The following is a 15,219-nucleotide window of genomic DNA, read 5'->3' as shown; positions in this document are numbered from 1 at the left end:
CCGACTTTTCGTTCGAGTATACGTAAAAGAAATAACTAGAAATCTGACCGGTAGATGGCAGCAGCAGTAAAACATGGCAATTCCTTTTATCAAAAAAAAGGAGGCGGGGATAAAACGGATTGCCATACATTGCATCAGACTTACCCATTCGCCAACACAAATGTGCGTGTCTTTCTTTGACAATTATTTTGTTTTGCTACTATGTTTGATAAACTGCAATTATGCCCAATATTTTTGTCTTTGCATTTTAGGTCTACTCTTAGATGATCTATACCTGATCCTGTGTTCTAAAGTGATCTGCTTTCACAGCTACATTTCTGTGTTCTTTTCCGTTGGTCTATGGTACTGAATTGAGGCAGGTATATCTATTATGCTATGTTTTTAAGTACTATAGGGAAAAGAATAACTGAAGTTGAATGAGATCTATTCTGATTCTCCTGATATCCATCTCAACAGGTTTTTGCTTTTCAACATCCATTTCATAGTGGGACGTGTGGCTTTGATTAATATTACCATAAAGACTGCCTAAAATGGGTGTGGTACGGAAACCCAGAAATGGCATGAGTTCAACATCAAACATGGATTAGGTACTTTTTGGTTTTTTGTCTATCAAAAAAGTATTTTTAATGCTATTATTTTGCATTCACAGATTTTAGCGGGGGATCAAGTCAAGTCTGGAAGTGTTACAGGATGGAAGAGTGAGCCTACAGTTGAAAAAACACAGAGTGCATTACCATTAAGGTATGAGGTAAAGTAATAGAGTATGCACATTGTCTAATGAGAAGTACCATCTTGTGTAAATGAATCTTGTATAACAGCAATCCTTTATAGTTCTGTCACAGCTAGAAGCCTCAAATAATTCTGCTTCTCTTGCTAAAAAAACTTGTCCTTTACATTCAGAGTGTTGGTGAAGCTGGGTACTTAAATGGCCCTAAAGATGTTTCACTTCGCTGGCATTGCAGCGATGAACATCATACATGGACTCTTTAGGTACAAAAGGAATTTTCTTGAAAAAATTTTGAATTTATGACGAAGCATTTCTCCTCCTTTTTGCCAACCGTGTCTAATCTACAAAAAAAAATTTCTCCAATAGGAAAGGATTTTCAGCATACTGGGAACACAACTATCAACAATGCAACATTCTAGGGGTGCTATTTTATCATTCAAGAGCCTTATACAATGATTTTCATCTGCAATTTGTATGGCCTTTCCCAAGCTTCTGCCAGAAGTTGAATCTATAAGTCATGTAAGTCACATGAGCAACAATTGAGATGCTTAATGGTGTTGTTTTTCTTTTCTCAGCATAGGTTAATAGTAACATTGGATCTGAAAAGATTCTTGGTTGGGGCAAGACACTGAATAAATTGTAATGATTGAATGGATGACATGACATTTCTATACTTAATCTGGATTCCCGAGACGGTATTTTATATTTAAAAAATTGAAGTGCATATCTGGGCTCCCTTCCTTTCCGTAGCCCCGTTTCCCCTTGACTCGTAATAAGCCCGTAGGGGGTCATGCCCCTACTGTACGGTATATATAAAAATAACATATACCGAGGTTTGGAGGGCTCTGGCCGGAAAGGGGACGTGGGGGTCCGCTTAGTCCGATGATGTGTTCACGGAGGGCTATGTGGCTTCCCACAAATCCGAACTAAAGGTTAATCGCTCCTGTAAAAATGTTCCAAATCTTCAGCTCTTCTTCCGGCTTCTCTTAGCCAATCACCGGGTAATCTCCCCGGTGGGTCAACAAGGCAGTGTCTCCCCCTGCCTGGGTTGACGGCAACTTTTGAAAGGGCTATTGTGCCTTTTTAAAGTTGCAAAAATAATTGTAGTGTGCAGAGAATTGTCAATAAAAAATTTTTTATAAAATATTTTTGCAAAATTTGTTTTGTTCATTGTCTGCGTTAGCTGTGTTCACACATTACAATTATGAACTTTTTTTTTTCTTTGCTTAGCTTTGCTTTGTCACCTTTGAAAGTAAGCATTGTTTCCATTGGTTTATCGTTTATCTGTAAGTATTCAATTATTATTTATTACACTCTTTGAATTCTTCAACTTGGATTCAAGGAACAACGTGTAATATCTGGATATTTCTTGAAGTAATTTTGTATTTTGTTTTACTCGTATGGGAATCGATCCCCAGACATTCAGCGTGCAACGCCGATGCTCTAACATTGAGCCACGAGATTCATCTAATTATTTTATTATCGCATATCATATGTTACCGTCTAGGATGTTTATGCAGTCTTTCACAACTATAAGTTTATCTTTCTTTTGCATTCATATGGTTCATAGCCCTTTGGTAGAGCATTTAGCTGCGATATCTGTTACCATGGGTTCAAACCTCAGTAGATGTGTAAAAATGAAGTAGAATAAATGTAGAAGAGTATATTGCAGAATTGCATTACAGTTTTATTCTAAGTGTAAATGCAAGTAATGAAGAAGAAAAGTAAATGAACTTTTTTTTTTTCTTTGCTTTATTTGTTTTTGTTACCTTTGATGGTTAGCATTGTTTCCATTGGTTTATCGTTTATCTGTAAGCATCCTATTATTATCCAGGGATCGAACCTTGGATGATCGGCATACCGCGCCGGTGCTCTAACAATGAGCCATGAATCATGTGATGTCAAGTTGGCTTTTTTCTAGTCACTTGTGGACTTGCATTTACACTTAGAATAAAACTGTAATGCAATTCTGCAATATACTCTTCTACATTTATTTTACTTCATTTTTACACATCTACTGAGATTTGAACCCAGGGTAACAGATATCGCAGCTAAATGCTCTACCACAGAGCTATGAACCATATGAATGCAAAAGAAAGATAAACATATAGTTGTGAAAGACTGCATAAACATCCTAGACGGTAAAATATGATATGCGATAATAAAATAATTAGATGAATCTCGTGGCTCAATGTTAGAGCATCGGCGTTGCACGCTGAATGTCTGGGGATCGATTCCCATACGAGTAAAACAAAATACAAAATTACATCAAGAAATATCCAGATATTACACGTTGTTCCTTGAATCAAGTTGAAGAATTCAAAGAGTGTAATAAATAATAATTGAATACTTACAGATAAACGATAAACCAATGGAAACAATGCTTACTTTCAAAGGTGACAAAGCAAAGCTAAGCAAAGAAAAAAAAAGTTCATAATTGTAATGTGTGAACACAGACAATGAACAAAACAAATTTTGCAAAAAATATTTTATAAAAAAATTTTTATTGACAATTCTCTGCACATTACAATTATTTTTGCAACTTTAAAAAGGCACAATAGCCCTTTCAAAAGTTGCCGTCAACCCAGGCAGGGGGAGACACTGCCTTGTTGACCCACCGGGGAGATTACCCGGTGATTGGCTAAGAGAAGCCGGAAGAAGAGCTGAAGATTTGGAACATTTTTACAGGAGCGATTAACCTTTAGTTCGGATTTGTGGGAAGCCACATAGCCCTCCGTGAACACATCATCGGACTAAGCGGACCCCCACGTCCCCTTTCCGGCCAGAGCCCTCCAAACCTCGGTATATGTTATTTTTATATATACCGTACAGTAGGGGCATGACCCCCTACGGGCTTATTACGAGTCAAGGGGAAACGGGGCTACGGAAAGGAAGGGAGCCCAGATATGCACTTCAATTTTTTAAATATAAAATACCGTCTCGGGAATCCGGATTAAGTATAGAAATGTCATGTCATCCATTCAATCATTACAATTTATTCAGTGTCTTGCCCCAACCAAGAATCTTTTCAGATCCAATGTTACTATTAACCTATGCTGAGAAAAGAAAAACAACACCATTAAGCATCTCAATTGTTGCTCATGTGACTTACATGACTTATAGATTCAACTTCTGGCAGAAGCTTGGGAAAGGCCATACAAATTGCAGATGAAAATCATTGTATAAGGCTCTTGAATGATAAAATAGCACCCCTAGAATGTTGCATTGTTGATAGTTGTGTTCCCAGTATGCTGAAAATCCTTTCCTATTGGAGAAATTTTTTTTTTGTAGATTAGACACGGTTGGCAAAAGGAGGAGAAATGCTTCGTCATAAATTCAAAATTTTTTCAAGAAAATTCCTTTTGTACCTAAAGAGTCCATGTATGATGTTCATCGCTGCAATGCCAGCGAAGTGAAACATCTTTAGGGCCATTTAAGTACCCAGCTTCACCAACACTCTGAATGTAAAGGACAAGTTTTTTTAGCAAGAGAAGCAGAATTATTTGAGGCTTCTAGCTGTGACAGAACTATAAAGGATTGCTGTTATACAAGATTCATTTACACAAGATGGTACTTCTCATTAGACAATGTGCATACTCTATTACTTTACCTCATACCTTAATGGTAATGCACTTTCTGTGTTTTTCAACTGTAGGCTCACTCTTCCATCCTGTAACACTTCCAGACTTGACTTGATCCCCCGCTAAAATCTGTGAATGCAAAATAATAGCATTAAAAATACTTTTTTGATAGACAAAAAACCAAAAAGTACCTAATCCATGTTTGATGTTGAACTCATGCCATTTCTGGGTTTCCGTACCACACCCATTTTCAGCCCAAATACGGTCCCACAATTGTTCACTTCCTTCGCTGCATGGACTTATTACTAACAATTCTTTTAGTGCAGCACTAACAGAATTTAACTTTAACACACTGTCAGGTGGTAGACTGAATAACTAAACAATAAATAATTGTTTGTTAAAATTCTATACTTATTTTGAATTCTTATTTGAAAAGTCTAGGTACCTGACTGTGTTCGCCTAATGCCAATTCATCCTCATGTTCAGTTAGGGATGAGTTTGGAAAAACCTCCTTCACTGTTTGGAAACTGTTCCTTTCCAATTTCTTCTTTTCCCCTAGCTGAGCTTGTAGACTCAAAATTTGAGCTACAAAACACAAATGAATAAAAGCAAATAAATAGAATCATTACGTATTAGGCCTTACCATCCTTAGCTTTGCTGTTATCTAATATTTTGTGTTGTTCCAATAATTGGGCCTGCAGCTTCATAATTTGATCTAATAAACAATAATTAATAATTGAAAACCAATATAATAATGTTTATACTTACCATCCTTTTCTTGTATTATCTTATCCATTTTCCAATTGTTCCTCCAGCCACGCGTTATTCTCCATCCACGCTACTGAACTAACTGCGAATGGCATCCAATGGACTGAAATTGCCTACGCCAGTAATAATGAGTCTGAGCGGTAGATGGCTACGTGTCGGGAAAAAAGAAAAAAGTACGATTTTTTTTCCGCCATTTTTTTTAAATGTAAAACGGATTGCCATATTTCTTTCTGTTTTACTGCTATCGACCGGTAGATGGCGATAGCAGTGAAACGGAAAGAAGGCCGATATTTTTTTTTTTTTTTTTTTTTTTTTTTTGGGGGGGGGGGGGGGGGGGGGGGTAAAACGGATTGCCATAAAGGCCGACTTTTTAATTTTTTTTAACGAAAAGAGATCCCGCACTGCCATCTAGCGATAGTGACAATCTACTTTCTTTACTGGAAGGTTGAAGCTTTGCCCTCCACAGTGCTTCTGTTTGTTTAGTACACTGGCGCTGTAAAATATGTCAAATACCGAATATACTGGCATTTGACCATGGAGTAGTAGTATACAAGGAGTAGTAAACGGGGGTACCTTTGCACTGAAAAGCTTGAGCTCCGCATCTTAATCACCGTAGATTGCGGCTATTCAGTACCAAATCGCTAGTACGCTACGGTATTTACCACGTTTAATAGCATCAATCTATTAAACATTTTTCAACATACCAAAGCACTCTGGAGGGCCAATGCTATCAAATACCGGAGCATACTGGCGATTTGATTGTAACGCCATTTCTGGAACATGAACATGCGTAGGTCAAATTGTTTAGCAGGCTTACTACTCCTGGTATGCATCATGGCTTTATCATGCAATGCAACTCTATGAATTCAAACATAAAAAATATTAAAACGAAACACGCAAAAATAAGAATACGGACGATGCCGAATTTAAATTAAGGTACCATATCAAGCAACTGATCAAAGTAATGAAAGTGAAAGATGAGCTTTTTTTTTTTGTTCATTCCTTCTTCATTATAAGAAATCATAATCCAAAAAGTTCTTTCAATAAACGCAAAAATTTTTTACGTAGGCATCGGGCTAGCACGGTACAGGCTAGCGTGATACAGCAAAGTTTTTCTATGCATTTACCGAACAGCTGGTTTGAAGAGAAAACAAATCACAACATCGAATGAGCACTCAATTTAGAGTATAACGTGTGATTTTTAACCAATGACAACCAATGCCATTTTTTGTAATTTCGAGAAAAGTGAGGATATATAGCCTTCCAACTCTTTCATTTTTCGCAAAAATTTAGATCTAGAAAAAAAAAACACAATTTAGACTCGCATTTAAACGGTGATCACGATAATATACTTTGTTTTGACGAAGAACTTGACTTTTCTAAATTAAATGCAAAAAAGTGTTAACAAAGTTGTGCGCCAGTTATATGCTACACTATTATGATTCGACGTATTTCACTAACTGAGAATATGAATAATTTTCTCGGCATTTAAACTTGAGCATATTGTGTGATTTTCGTGGAGGTAATCAAACCAAAAGCTATTTTTTTTCTCCTCGAGGTAAGGTACAAACTGTGGTATGATGCTTCTTTCATGTCAAACTTTTGACATAATGCCTTGTGAGCTCTGCGTGGATTTTCTTCACAGTGAAAACTTATCTTTAGCGGGAAATGTAAAATCTACATTAAAACACCTTAAATCACAAAAAAAAATTCACTATGGCTAACGTTCATTATAGCTACCATTTTCAGCCGGCGCCAGGCGAAATGAAACAGCTGCTACTGTCGTGGAATTGCTTAAGCAGTTGGTAGCTTCTATAGATGTCTTAAGAATAGTGTCCACGAGAGCTTTCATAAAATACAACAGTTCGAACTTTATGAACTCAAACATAGTAAATATTATACTAAAATATATAAAAATAAAAATCCTGATGTTAGATTCAAATGAGGACACATCATGCAGTTAATGAAGTGATCAGTAACTTTTCCCGTTCACAGTAACGAATTTTGTGACACGAAACGCGCCAAGCAGATCATACGGGAGAAACAATACAATCATTTGAGCTTTAGAAGTGCAGATAAATCATAACAGCATATGGCGACTAGCCGTAGGGAATAAAAAGTTGTGCAAATAACGGCCTCTTAGTAAATTCGGTGTAGAAGTTCGTGCCCTCTAATTCTGGTCTCCAGATCGTAGTTCAGTATTCCACCTTCTACAGAAGGGTAGTACAGGCGGTAGTGTAGTATATCGGAGCTTCAGTACGACAGTTGGGCGTGGTATACGTGAGTAATATATAATAATATAACATAGTTCATAAATGTAGTAGTTTGAGGAATGATGGTACTTGGAAGCTTCCTATTAACATAGATCAACCTAACGCAAGTCTTTGTGCAATACTCAGTTTTAGTTTTTTTGTGCTCGATACCTTGGTAGTGTAGCTTTGAGAGGCACATACCTAGTAGCTTGGAGTCAAGTAGTACTTGTGTGTTGTAAGCACTATTCTAGTAGTGTAGTATTTCGGAGCTACACACCTGGTTGTGTAGCATTCCGTCGATTTGGTCACGTTATACTTGTGCTTTTCGTTGAATAGTACTGTGGCACCCTGGAAAAGTGGTATGTAGGAGCTGTCTACGTCGTGGTATAGCACGGCCCAGATGTAAAATGGTAATTGGAAGAAGATGAGTCAATATGTACCGCGGGGTAGTTCCAGCCATCAAAGAGATAACAGTCAAAAACAGCTTGACGTCGTAGTTGCTGTTACAAGACAACGAACAATAAATATGTTGATCTCATTCGTTATCGCCGCCAACAACCAAGAATACACTACTAATGACTCAGTACTTAAAAATTCAACCTGTTTGTAGAAACAATAATTAGTTCGGCACAAACTTACAATTTGCTGAAACTATGACATACAAACCAAATATTAAAGTAAACTGATAGTTCTACCAACAACTGTCGGCTGACGGAAATGTAAATTGCAGCTGAAAATGATCCGTGGTCTCCGGCGGCTTTAATCAGACATCTCTATCCTATCATTTTATATGACTTCATGTCATGCTGATTGATGCCACAAGCCCTATAGCTAATGTCAACGTTTTACCTGTCATAATAAATAACGCTATATACTGTATAGTTGTTTTCTGGTAACATTATTTGAATTGTATAGTATAAATACCCTTATGTTTCCTCCCACACCATCCTCCTTTTCTTTCTAAACTATTCTTTAAACTTTTGCTGCACTGGGATGGCAAACAGCACAACATTCCTTGATCAAAAATTAAAAAAAAAAAATTACTTTGTTTACGAAATCCTGTTTTGGCGTTTTTTTTACTAAGTTTTTCTTACTTTAAATGCTTTGACTGATTAATTTCAGTAGTTTGCGGTGCAGTAGTCTACGGTACAAAATTACTTGAATTGTAAACCCATCACAAATGTGGTCGGAAATCACTTAAGATAGACCAAAACTGGATACACTGGTATGGAAGTTACCACATTGTTAGAATAAGATGAAACCGATTTCTAGGATGCTAAAAAATGGACAACTAACATGCGAGTCCGGTTGGACATGACAGCTATTGATAGCATTCTGCTCCTATTTTCTTAATTGTAAACCTAAGTGTGAAACCCCCACTTTAATTATTATATAACTAAGTTTGACATTGTTTGCTGGATTCACCCTTTGGTTTTTTTATTAAAATTTATTCTAATCTGCTCCAGCTTCAAGCTAATTCGTATGGGACGAAGTAGCATTTGACCTATAAAAAAGAATACAACCCATTTTGATTTCAGCTTAAATATATCATAAATAGTAAGATACCTACCTAATGATCAGCGAGGTCTGATGTTACAATTCGCTAAGACAGACGTCGCGGTGGTGATAATTTCACACTACACTTAAGAAATAAAACATAACGAACGTCGAATCGAACAAACATGATTCTCAAATTAATTGGAATTATTTTACCCAGTTTTTAACTACACTGCTGGAAATATTACCACAGCTTTTGGACTTGCTCAACAATGAACATGCTCATCATCCAAAATACTTATGCTATGGAACCAGTACAAAAGAGTTTCACGGTTCATCCCACGGCATGCTTTCCAAAAAAATTCTCGTATTACATTTCGGTTCATATAATGTTTTGTCCCAATTTTTTTACGTATTAGTGGAGCAATACTATCAGCACGTCCGTTTCAATTCTAAATAAAAGGTTCAGTCCATTACGAAGAGCAATAATGTACAACTCACGACACACTTACACTTTCTCGGGCTGTTATCGTGCTAACACCCAATGTTCTAAATTTGTTATAGCTTGCAAACCCATTCACGCTGTTGCATAAAGGAAGTCCTGTTTGAAAAAGAGAGAACTAAAGATGCAAGTTAAACAGACCACTAAAGAATACGATGCCTACTTAAGCCAACCTGAAACAGGATGCAGATAAAATAAAACACCATTTGAAAGTATGGCCAGTTCAGGATGACAAAGTAAAGAAGTCCTCAGGATACATAAGTAGCATAATAGCTGAAATCGTAATTGCAACACACTTTTCATAGTTATCCTTCCCATATTTTTAATAAGTTGTGAATAATGAATAAAACCTTCAAGCTGTAGAACACGAGCAGGTACACCAGAGTATGGTCACCACACTATTGACAGTGGCACCCAAATATTTTCACAAACCAATTTACCTATTTTGATAAATGGAGACCTGAATGTTGCCACCATTTCGTTGTGATGGGCACCTGGATGATAATTTAATTGGGGCATCTAAAAAAGTATCTTGTGCACATTGATACCTAGAATTCACCAGTTTCTTCTAATGTAAAATTGTTTTCTTCAACATCATTTTTGTTACAGAATCTCTCCCAAGAAGGATTCATACTAATCCATACTACACTGTATCAACCAACTTAGGCAAGATTTTGTTACAGATAAAAAATGTATTGTACCTCATCTTTAAGCGGTTTTGTACCCATCAGCTTCAATCATGCCACAGAATAGGTCAAATCACCATCATTGAACTCGAAGTGAATAAAGCTTGGTAGCAGAATTTCCTCCTAATGATAAAATACTATGTTACTTCAACTTTATCAACATATCAATCGAATATAAAAAATTCATAATCCAACAAACGATGTTTAAGATATACCTGGATTTCAACAAATATTAGTTTTATACAAAATGTCTGCCGTAGCGGCCCTTGTATGGAATTCTATGCCATTTCGGCACAAGAAATTGTATTTTGTAAGCAATTGTATGTTGCTAAGTATATCACTACTATACTCTCGCCATTCAAATAATTACAATAATTTTCACTGAAAGCAATTTCATCCTTAAAATAGTTGGATGCAACTTACTTGGTGTTTTCCAACTGCAAACATATAAGTAAGTCCGATCGCTCCTCTACCACGTGGGATTTCTCACTAAAGATGTTCAGTTAGGAACTCTGAATACTTGCTTTCATGACAAAGAAATGCTAAGGACATCAAGTATGAGTAACGTCTTAGCTTCAAAATTCACAAAGACGTGCACTTTGAATAAAAAAATTTGCTTTCTTGTCTAATTGGAATTTAGTAATTAAATTTTTCTCCCTCAAATCATTTCCATTAACGTCCACATCTACTCGACCTCGATCATGGAGCAGACAAACTGTACTGCCCAACCAGAGATAAAGGGGAGGGGCGATGGCAGAGACATCTGCCGAGGAAAAACTAGGCCCCATAGCGCGAAAATATCCATTACTTTGTGAAACCAAATAGATTAAACTATCAAAAAATTTTTAAGAAAACCATATTTAAAATGCTGAAACACAATAGTAAAATCACTGAAATACACAATAATGTTAATTTCTTGGTTTACCTATGTGTTACATGCGAAAAGTTCGAAAATTAGGTACAATACATACGGGGCTGGCACGCTTGACTAAATAACAAACTGAGCGCCACTAGCGCGCCAGTAAGACCTTAGGCTGATATCCTTTCGCCATCTAGCGAGTAGAACTTTAATTAGGAGAAATTTGAGGTAACTGTCAAATATTCCAATCAGAAAACCAACACAACAGGTATGTTTATTTAATACTGGCATTACTGTAAAATCTGTGATTACTGTTAAATGTTTAAAAAATAATAGTAAATAAAATACAAGATTTCTCGCCTTACATTTTCTTTTGAGCTGGTATTTGACAATTGGCCAACGTAATGAAAAATTTATGTACTATCGGGGTAAAGTTTTCCGATAGAAGTTTGTATTGATAGCAAGGCTTGGGTCCAAAGGAGAATACGCAGCGTAGTTATATACTCTCTCTTTGCCCTTGGGCCGCTTGACTTTCTTTTGCGTCGGAGACCGAGAAAGACGTATAAATACCCGCTCCTTCTTTGTCAAGTGACTTATTCTCATTTACTTTTTAGTTGATTAACAATGACTGAACGTGATGCTGCCAGCAACCAGCTCAAGAATTTTGGGGAATCGAAAAAGGTAAGACACTTAGTCAAAAATGTTTTATATAACAAAGTTTATCAAGATGTTACATAATTGTCATAATTTTTTATTATCTGCATTTTTCAAATCAATCTAACAGAATGAAGCTAAAGCTAGTGTAACAACTAGTGCAGGAGCTCCGATTGGATTCAAAACTGCTAGCCTTACTGCTGGGCCTCGTGGACCCATGCTGCTTCAGGATCATGTAAAATCCTACAATTAATCTGTGATATGCCTAATCCACATAAATATCTATTACGATCAGGTCTACATCGATGAAACGGCCCACTTCGACCGAGAACGAATTCCAGAACGAGTTGTTCACGCGAAAGGCTCAGGTCTGAGTTCGTGTCTTAATTAAGTAGCTTGAAATTTGTCTAAATACTGATACTAGTCTTTTTTAAATGGAAATAACGTGCAAAATATTCTTAAGGTGCATTTGGCTATTTTGAAGTAACACATGACATCACCAAGTACTGTAAGGCAGCTGTTTTCTCCCAAGTCGGCAAAAAGACACCGGTAGCTGTTCGATTTTCTACAGTTGGTGGAGAAAGCGGGTCAGCTGACACTGCACGCGATCCTCGTGGATTCGCTGTCAAATTCTATACTGAAGAAGGCAATTGGGATCTCGTTGGAAATAACACACCAATTTTCTTCATTCGTGATCCCATCCTCTTCCCTAGCTTCATCCATACCCAAAAACGCAACCCAGTCACCCATCTGAAAGTATGTCGGTTTTACAGTTAAAGGGGAGAAAAAAATTAAACTTTTCATTTGATGTGTTTATCGTGGGCGAATAGGACCCCGACATGTTTTGGGATTTCATTACCCTGCGTCCGGAGACAACTCATCAAGTTTGTTTCTTGTTTTCCGATCGTGGAACCCCAGATGGCTATCGCTTCATGAACGGTTACGGATCACACACTTTCAAAATGGTTAATGCTGAAGGCAAACCTGTCTACTGCAAATTCCACTTCAAGGTATTGGCACGTTTTATGCAAAATTTTCTCTCTGCGTTTGACGATAGTTTTCAATTCTATTTATTGTCAGTGCGACCAAGGAATTCGCAATCTTAGTGCAGACAAAGCGCATCAACTTACTGCCGATGACCCTGATTACGCCACCCGCGATTTATATAACGCCATTGTCAAGAAGGAATTTCCCTCCTGGTCACTTAAGATTCAAGTGATGACCTTTGAGCAAGCCGAGAAGTTCAAATGGAATCCGTTCGATTTGACCAAAGTAAGTTGATCGATATAGTTTCGCCTAGCAACTGAAAGCAAATGAAATATTTCAATGGAATTTCTAGACCTGGCCGCAAGGGGAGTTTCCACTGATCCCAGTCGGCCGTATGGTCCTGGATCGCAACCCCAAAGACTATTTCGCCGAAGTCGAACAGATTGCATTCAGCCCAGCTCATATGGTTCCGGGTATTGAGGCGAGCCCCGATAAAATGCTTCAGGTAGACGAACCCCATTTTCCACAATATGTTTAATCCTCATTTTTTATAAAATTCCTCATTACTTTAGGGGCGTCTTTTCTCCTACACCGATACCCATCGCCATCGCCTTGGAACGAACTACCTTCATTTACCTGTGAACTGCCCATACCGTGCCAAAGCTTTACACTACCAACGTGATGGACCCATGACGTTCAATACGGACTATGCCGGCTATCCGAATTACTTCCCGAACAGCTTCTCCGGACCAGACAATGCTCCAACAGCCGTGGAATCGAAATTTGAGGTTTCTGGTGATGTTGCCCGTTATAACACTGCCGATGATGATAACTTCACTCAAGTCAACACATACTGGACCAAAGTGCTTGATGAGGGAGCTCGTACACGCCTGGTTCAAAACATCGCAGGGCATCTAAAGAACGCGCAGCCTTTCCTTCAGGTAACGATTGATTTCTAGAAGAGATTGATGTGAACTATTTCTAATGTTGCCATATTTTTGAAATCTGTAGGATCGCGCAGTGAAGAACTTTACTCAAGTGAACAGTGATTTTGGACGACGTCTACGTGCAGCTCTTGACAAGCACATTTCTTCCAGTTTGTAATGATATTTTTTCGTGGGGAAAAGGTATTGGCTGATTCCTGAAATTTTCCGGCTGGAATGTTAGCATTCGTAGAAATTCAGCATTACAATTTTCTAGTGGTAGCTATTCGCAATGCCAGTCATTCTAACAAAGATAAGGGATTTCACATTTGGTACAATACATGATATACTTTTATGGTGAAAAAAAAACTAAATTATTTCTTATTTTCACACAATGTTATTCGAGCGTGTTTACGACCAAATAATCTACGCGTCATTGCTTACCTAAACTGTTTGTTTTTCTAAATGTACGAGATGAAAACAGGGGGTCGACTGATAAGATCGATACATGATGTGAACGATAACTTAAGCAAATTAAGAAGGTGTGCGCGTATGCCATTCGATTGGGAGAGTGAATCGTGACTTTCATACACGCGGTTAAATAATTTTTTACATAAAAATTTGTCCATTGCGGAACTGAGCTGTTACGTGCACCTCTTTTTTCGCGCTGGGCAAATTGGGCATCCACCCGGGCCTATTTTAAAATGTTTTTTTTTTTTTTTTTTTTTCAAAATAGTGAAATCATACCGCAAAGGCTTATGTCTGGTGTTTTCACGAGCATTGCGGTCACCGTGTGGGAAGAAAAAGCCTCTTAATTCCGATTAGAACGATTTCAATTATCTTTTTTGTTCTATAGTCCAGCGGTGAAAACAAACTTTCAGTTTTGCTAATGAAATACTTTCAATTCCAACAATCATACCTTTCTACAATCTATCTATTTTACAAACAAAACTTATTGATATTTCTGCTTATGTTACATTTCATCGCAACTGGGGGGAGGGGGAAATGAATTCAAAAGAGCCGGTAACAGAAAGACGAAATCCGATAACATTTTGTAGGAATCCCCGAAGGTAAATCAATCGTAATGATCATACGCGGGTGGACAGCACGTACGTCAAAGTTTCACTGTAAAAGCAAACTCTGAAAATGGTTTAAACTATAAAAGGAAACACGATAACCGTGGACGCTTTTCCCACCTATCGCGCTTCACGTAATTGCCAGGTATTCTGTGGTGATTGGTTGCCCGTGACCGCGACGTTTTCAAACTCGTGTAGAAAAAAAGAAAACATTCCCAAATCAAATATGAATAACCGAATGACTTGCAACTTTTGTCTTTTGAATGAATAAAGCAATTGCACGTGACAGGAAATGGCTTTCAATTGTTCTTAGCACAAGTTCTAACTAGTCGTTTCTCATCTTTGTTTTTGGCGGTAACGCACAAACACACACAAAAGAAGCTCAGAGATCAATTGGGAGATGTCGAAGCCAACCACATTATTCGTCGACAGGTCAGTTCACCCTCGTTAGCAAGCCAATTCTTAGATTCCAGATTTGATACTACCTGTTTCCTACCTTACCACATTAGTAAAAGTTGTACGAACTAATACATATTTACATTTCGTAACGTCTCACAGTATTGTTTCAAAATCAATAGGATTTTATCGCAGGTAATCGAGTATTCTTTTATTCATATCTTCCCACTTTATATTTTGACCTGGTGCACTTGGTTAGAACAAAAACTAAAAGATGATTGAGTCATCAAGAAAACGGTTGATTGTTTAAA

At 37.4% G+C, this 15,219-nt stretch overlaps 1 protein-coding gene and 4 long non-coding RNA genes across 6 annotated transcripts; 2 read left to right on the top strand and 3 right to left on the bottom strand.

Annotated features, from left to right (window-relative positions):
* The first annotated feature begins 466 nt into the window (after nt 1-466).
* Nucleotides 467-1,837, top strand: LOC130688417 (uncharacterized). The gene is made up of 4 exons (XR_009000442.1): nt 467-587; nt 650-741; nt 901-990; nt 1,094-1,837. It is a non-coding gene; the product is annotated as an uncharacterized LOC130688417 (long non-coding RNA).
* A 2,507-nt stretch (nt 1,838-4,344) lies between these two features.
* Nucleotides 4,345-5,001, bottom strand: LOC130688413 (uncharacterized). Its single transcript, XR_009421821.1, has 4 exons — nt 4,952-5,001; nt 4,754-4,893; nt 4,500-4,683; nt 4,345-4,437 (listed from the first exon to the last, which is right to left on the bottom strand). It is a non-coding gene; the product is annotated as an uncharacterized LOC130688413 (long non-coding RNA).
* A 3,056-nt stretch (nt 5,002-8,057) lies between these two features.
* Nucleotides 8,058-8,550, bottom strand: LOC132088341 (uncharacterized). The gene is made up of 3 exons (XR_009421840.1): nt 8,423-8,550; nt 8,253-8,342; nt 8,058-8,177 (listed from the first exon to the last, which is right to left on the bottom strand). It is a non-coding gene; the product is annotated as an uncharacterized LOC132088341 (long non-coding RNA).
* Nucleotides 8,551-8,676: 126 nt separating this feature from the next.
* Nucleotides 8,677-10,706, bottom strand: LOC130688415 (uncharacterized). 2 transcript variants are annotated; one of them, XR_009421773.1, is made up of 8 exons: nt 10,437-10,706; nt 10,029-10,136; nt 9,876-9,975; nt 9,678-9,821; nt 9,491-9,600; nt 9,338-9,426; nt 8,899-9,277; nt 8,677-8,832 (listed from the first exon to the last, which is right to left on the bottom strand). It is a non-coding gene; the product is annotated as an uncharacterized LOC130688415 (long non-coding RNA). The 2 variants fall into 2 exon arrangements; XR_009421774.1 differs by having other exon boundaries at nt 9,501-9,600.
* A 688-nt stretch (nt 10,707-11,394) lies between these two features.
* On the top strand, nt 11,395-13,791 carry LOC130688396 (catalase-like). The gene is made up of 9 exons (XM_057511375.2): nt 11,395-11,553; nt 11,657-11,761; nt 11,822-11,894; nt 11,990-12,282; nt 12,357-12,536; nt 12,607-12,798; nt 12,866-13,018; nt 13,086-13,454; nt 13,525-13,791. Exons 1-9 carry the CDS (start codon nt 11,497-11,499, stop codon nt 13,615-13,617), a joined length of 1,515 nt encoding a protein of 504 aa, XP_057367358.1. The 5' UTR covers nt 11,395-11,496; the 3' UTR covers nt 13,618-13,791.
* Nucleotides 13,792-15,219: the final 1,428 nt, after the last annotated feature.

The sequence above is a fragment of the Daphnia carinata genome, chromosome 9 (assembly GCF_022539665.2).
Source record: "Daphnia carinata strain CSIRO-1 chromosome 9, CSIRO_AGI_Dcar_HiC_V3, whole genome shotgun sequence".
NCBI classification, from domain to species: Eukaryota; Metazoa; Arthropoda; class Branchiopoda; order Diplostraca; family Daphniidae; genus Daphnia; species Daphnia carinata.
Note: the sequence above shows the minus strand (reverse complement) of the source record. Positions and strands in the feature narration are given on the sequence as shown.

What these genes read in the sequence shown, in the direction of transcription:
- LOC130688396 (XM_057511375.2), top strand. Translation starts at nt 11,497, where the DNA reads ATGACTGAACGTGATGCTGCCAGCAACCAGCTCAAGAATTTTGGGGAA. An exon ending in CCATGCTGCTTCAGGATCAT is followed by an intron (nt 11,762 to 11,821) that starts GTAAAATCCTAC and finishes TATTACGATCAG; the next exon opens with GTCTACATCGATGAAACGGC. An exon ending in ACTGCAAATTCCACTTCAAG is followed by an intron (nt 12,537 to 12,606) that starts GTATTGGCACGT and finishes ATTTATTGTCAG; the next exon opens with TGCGACCAAGGAATTCGCAA.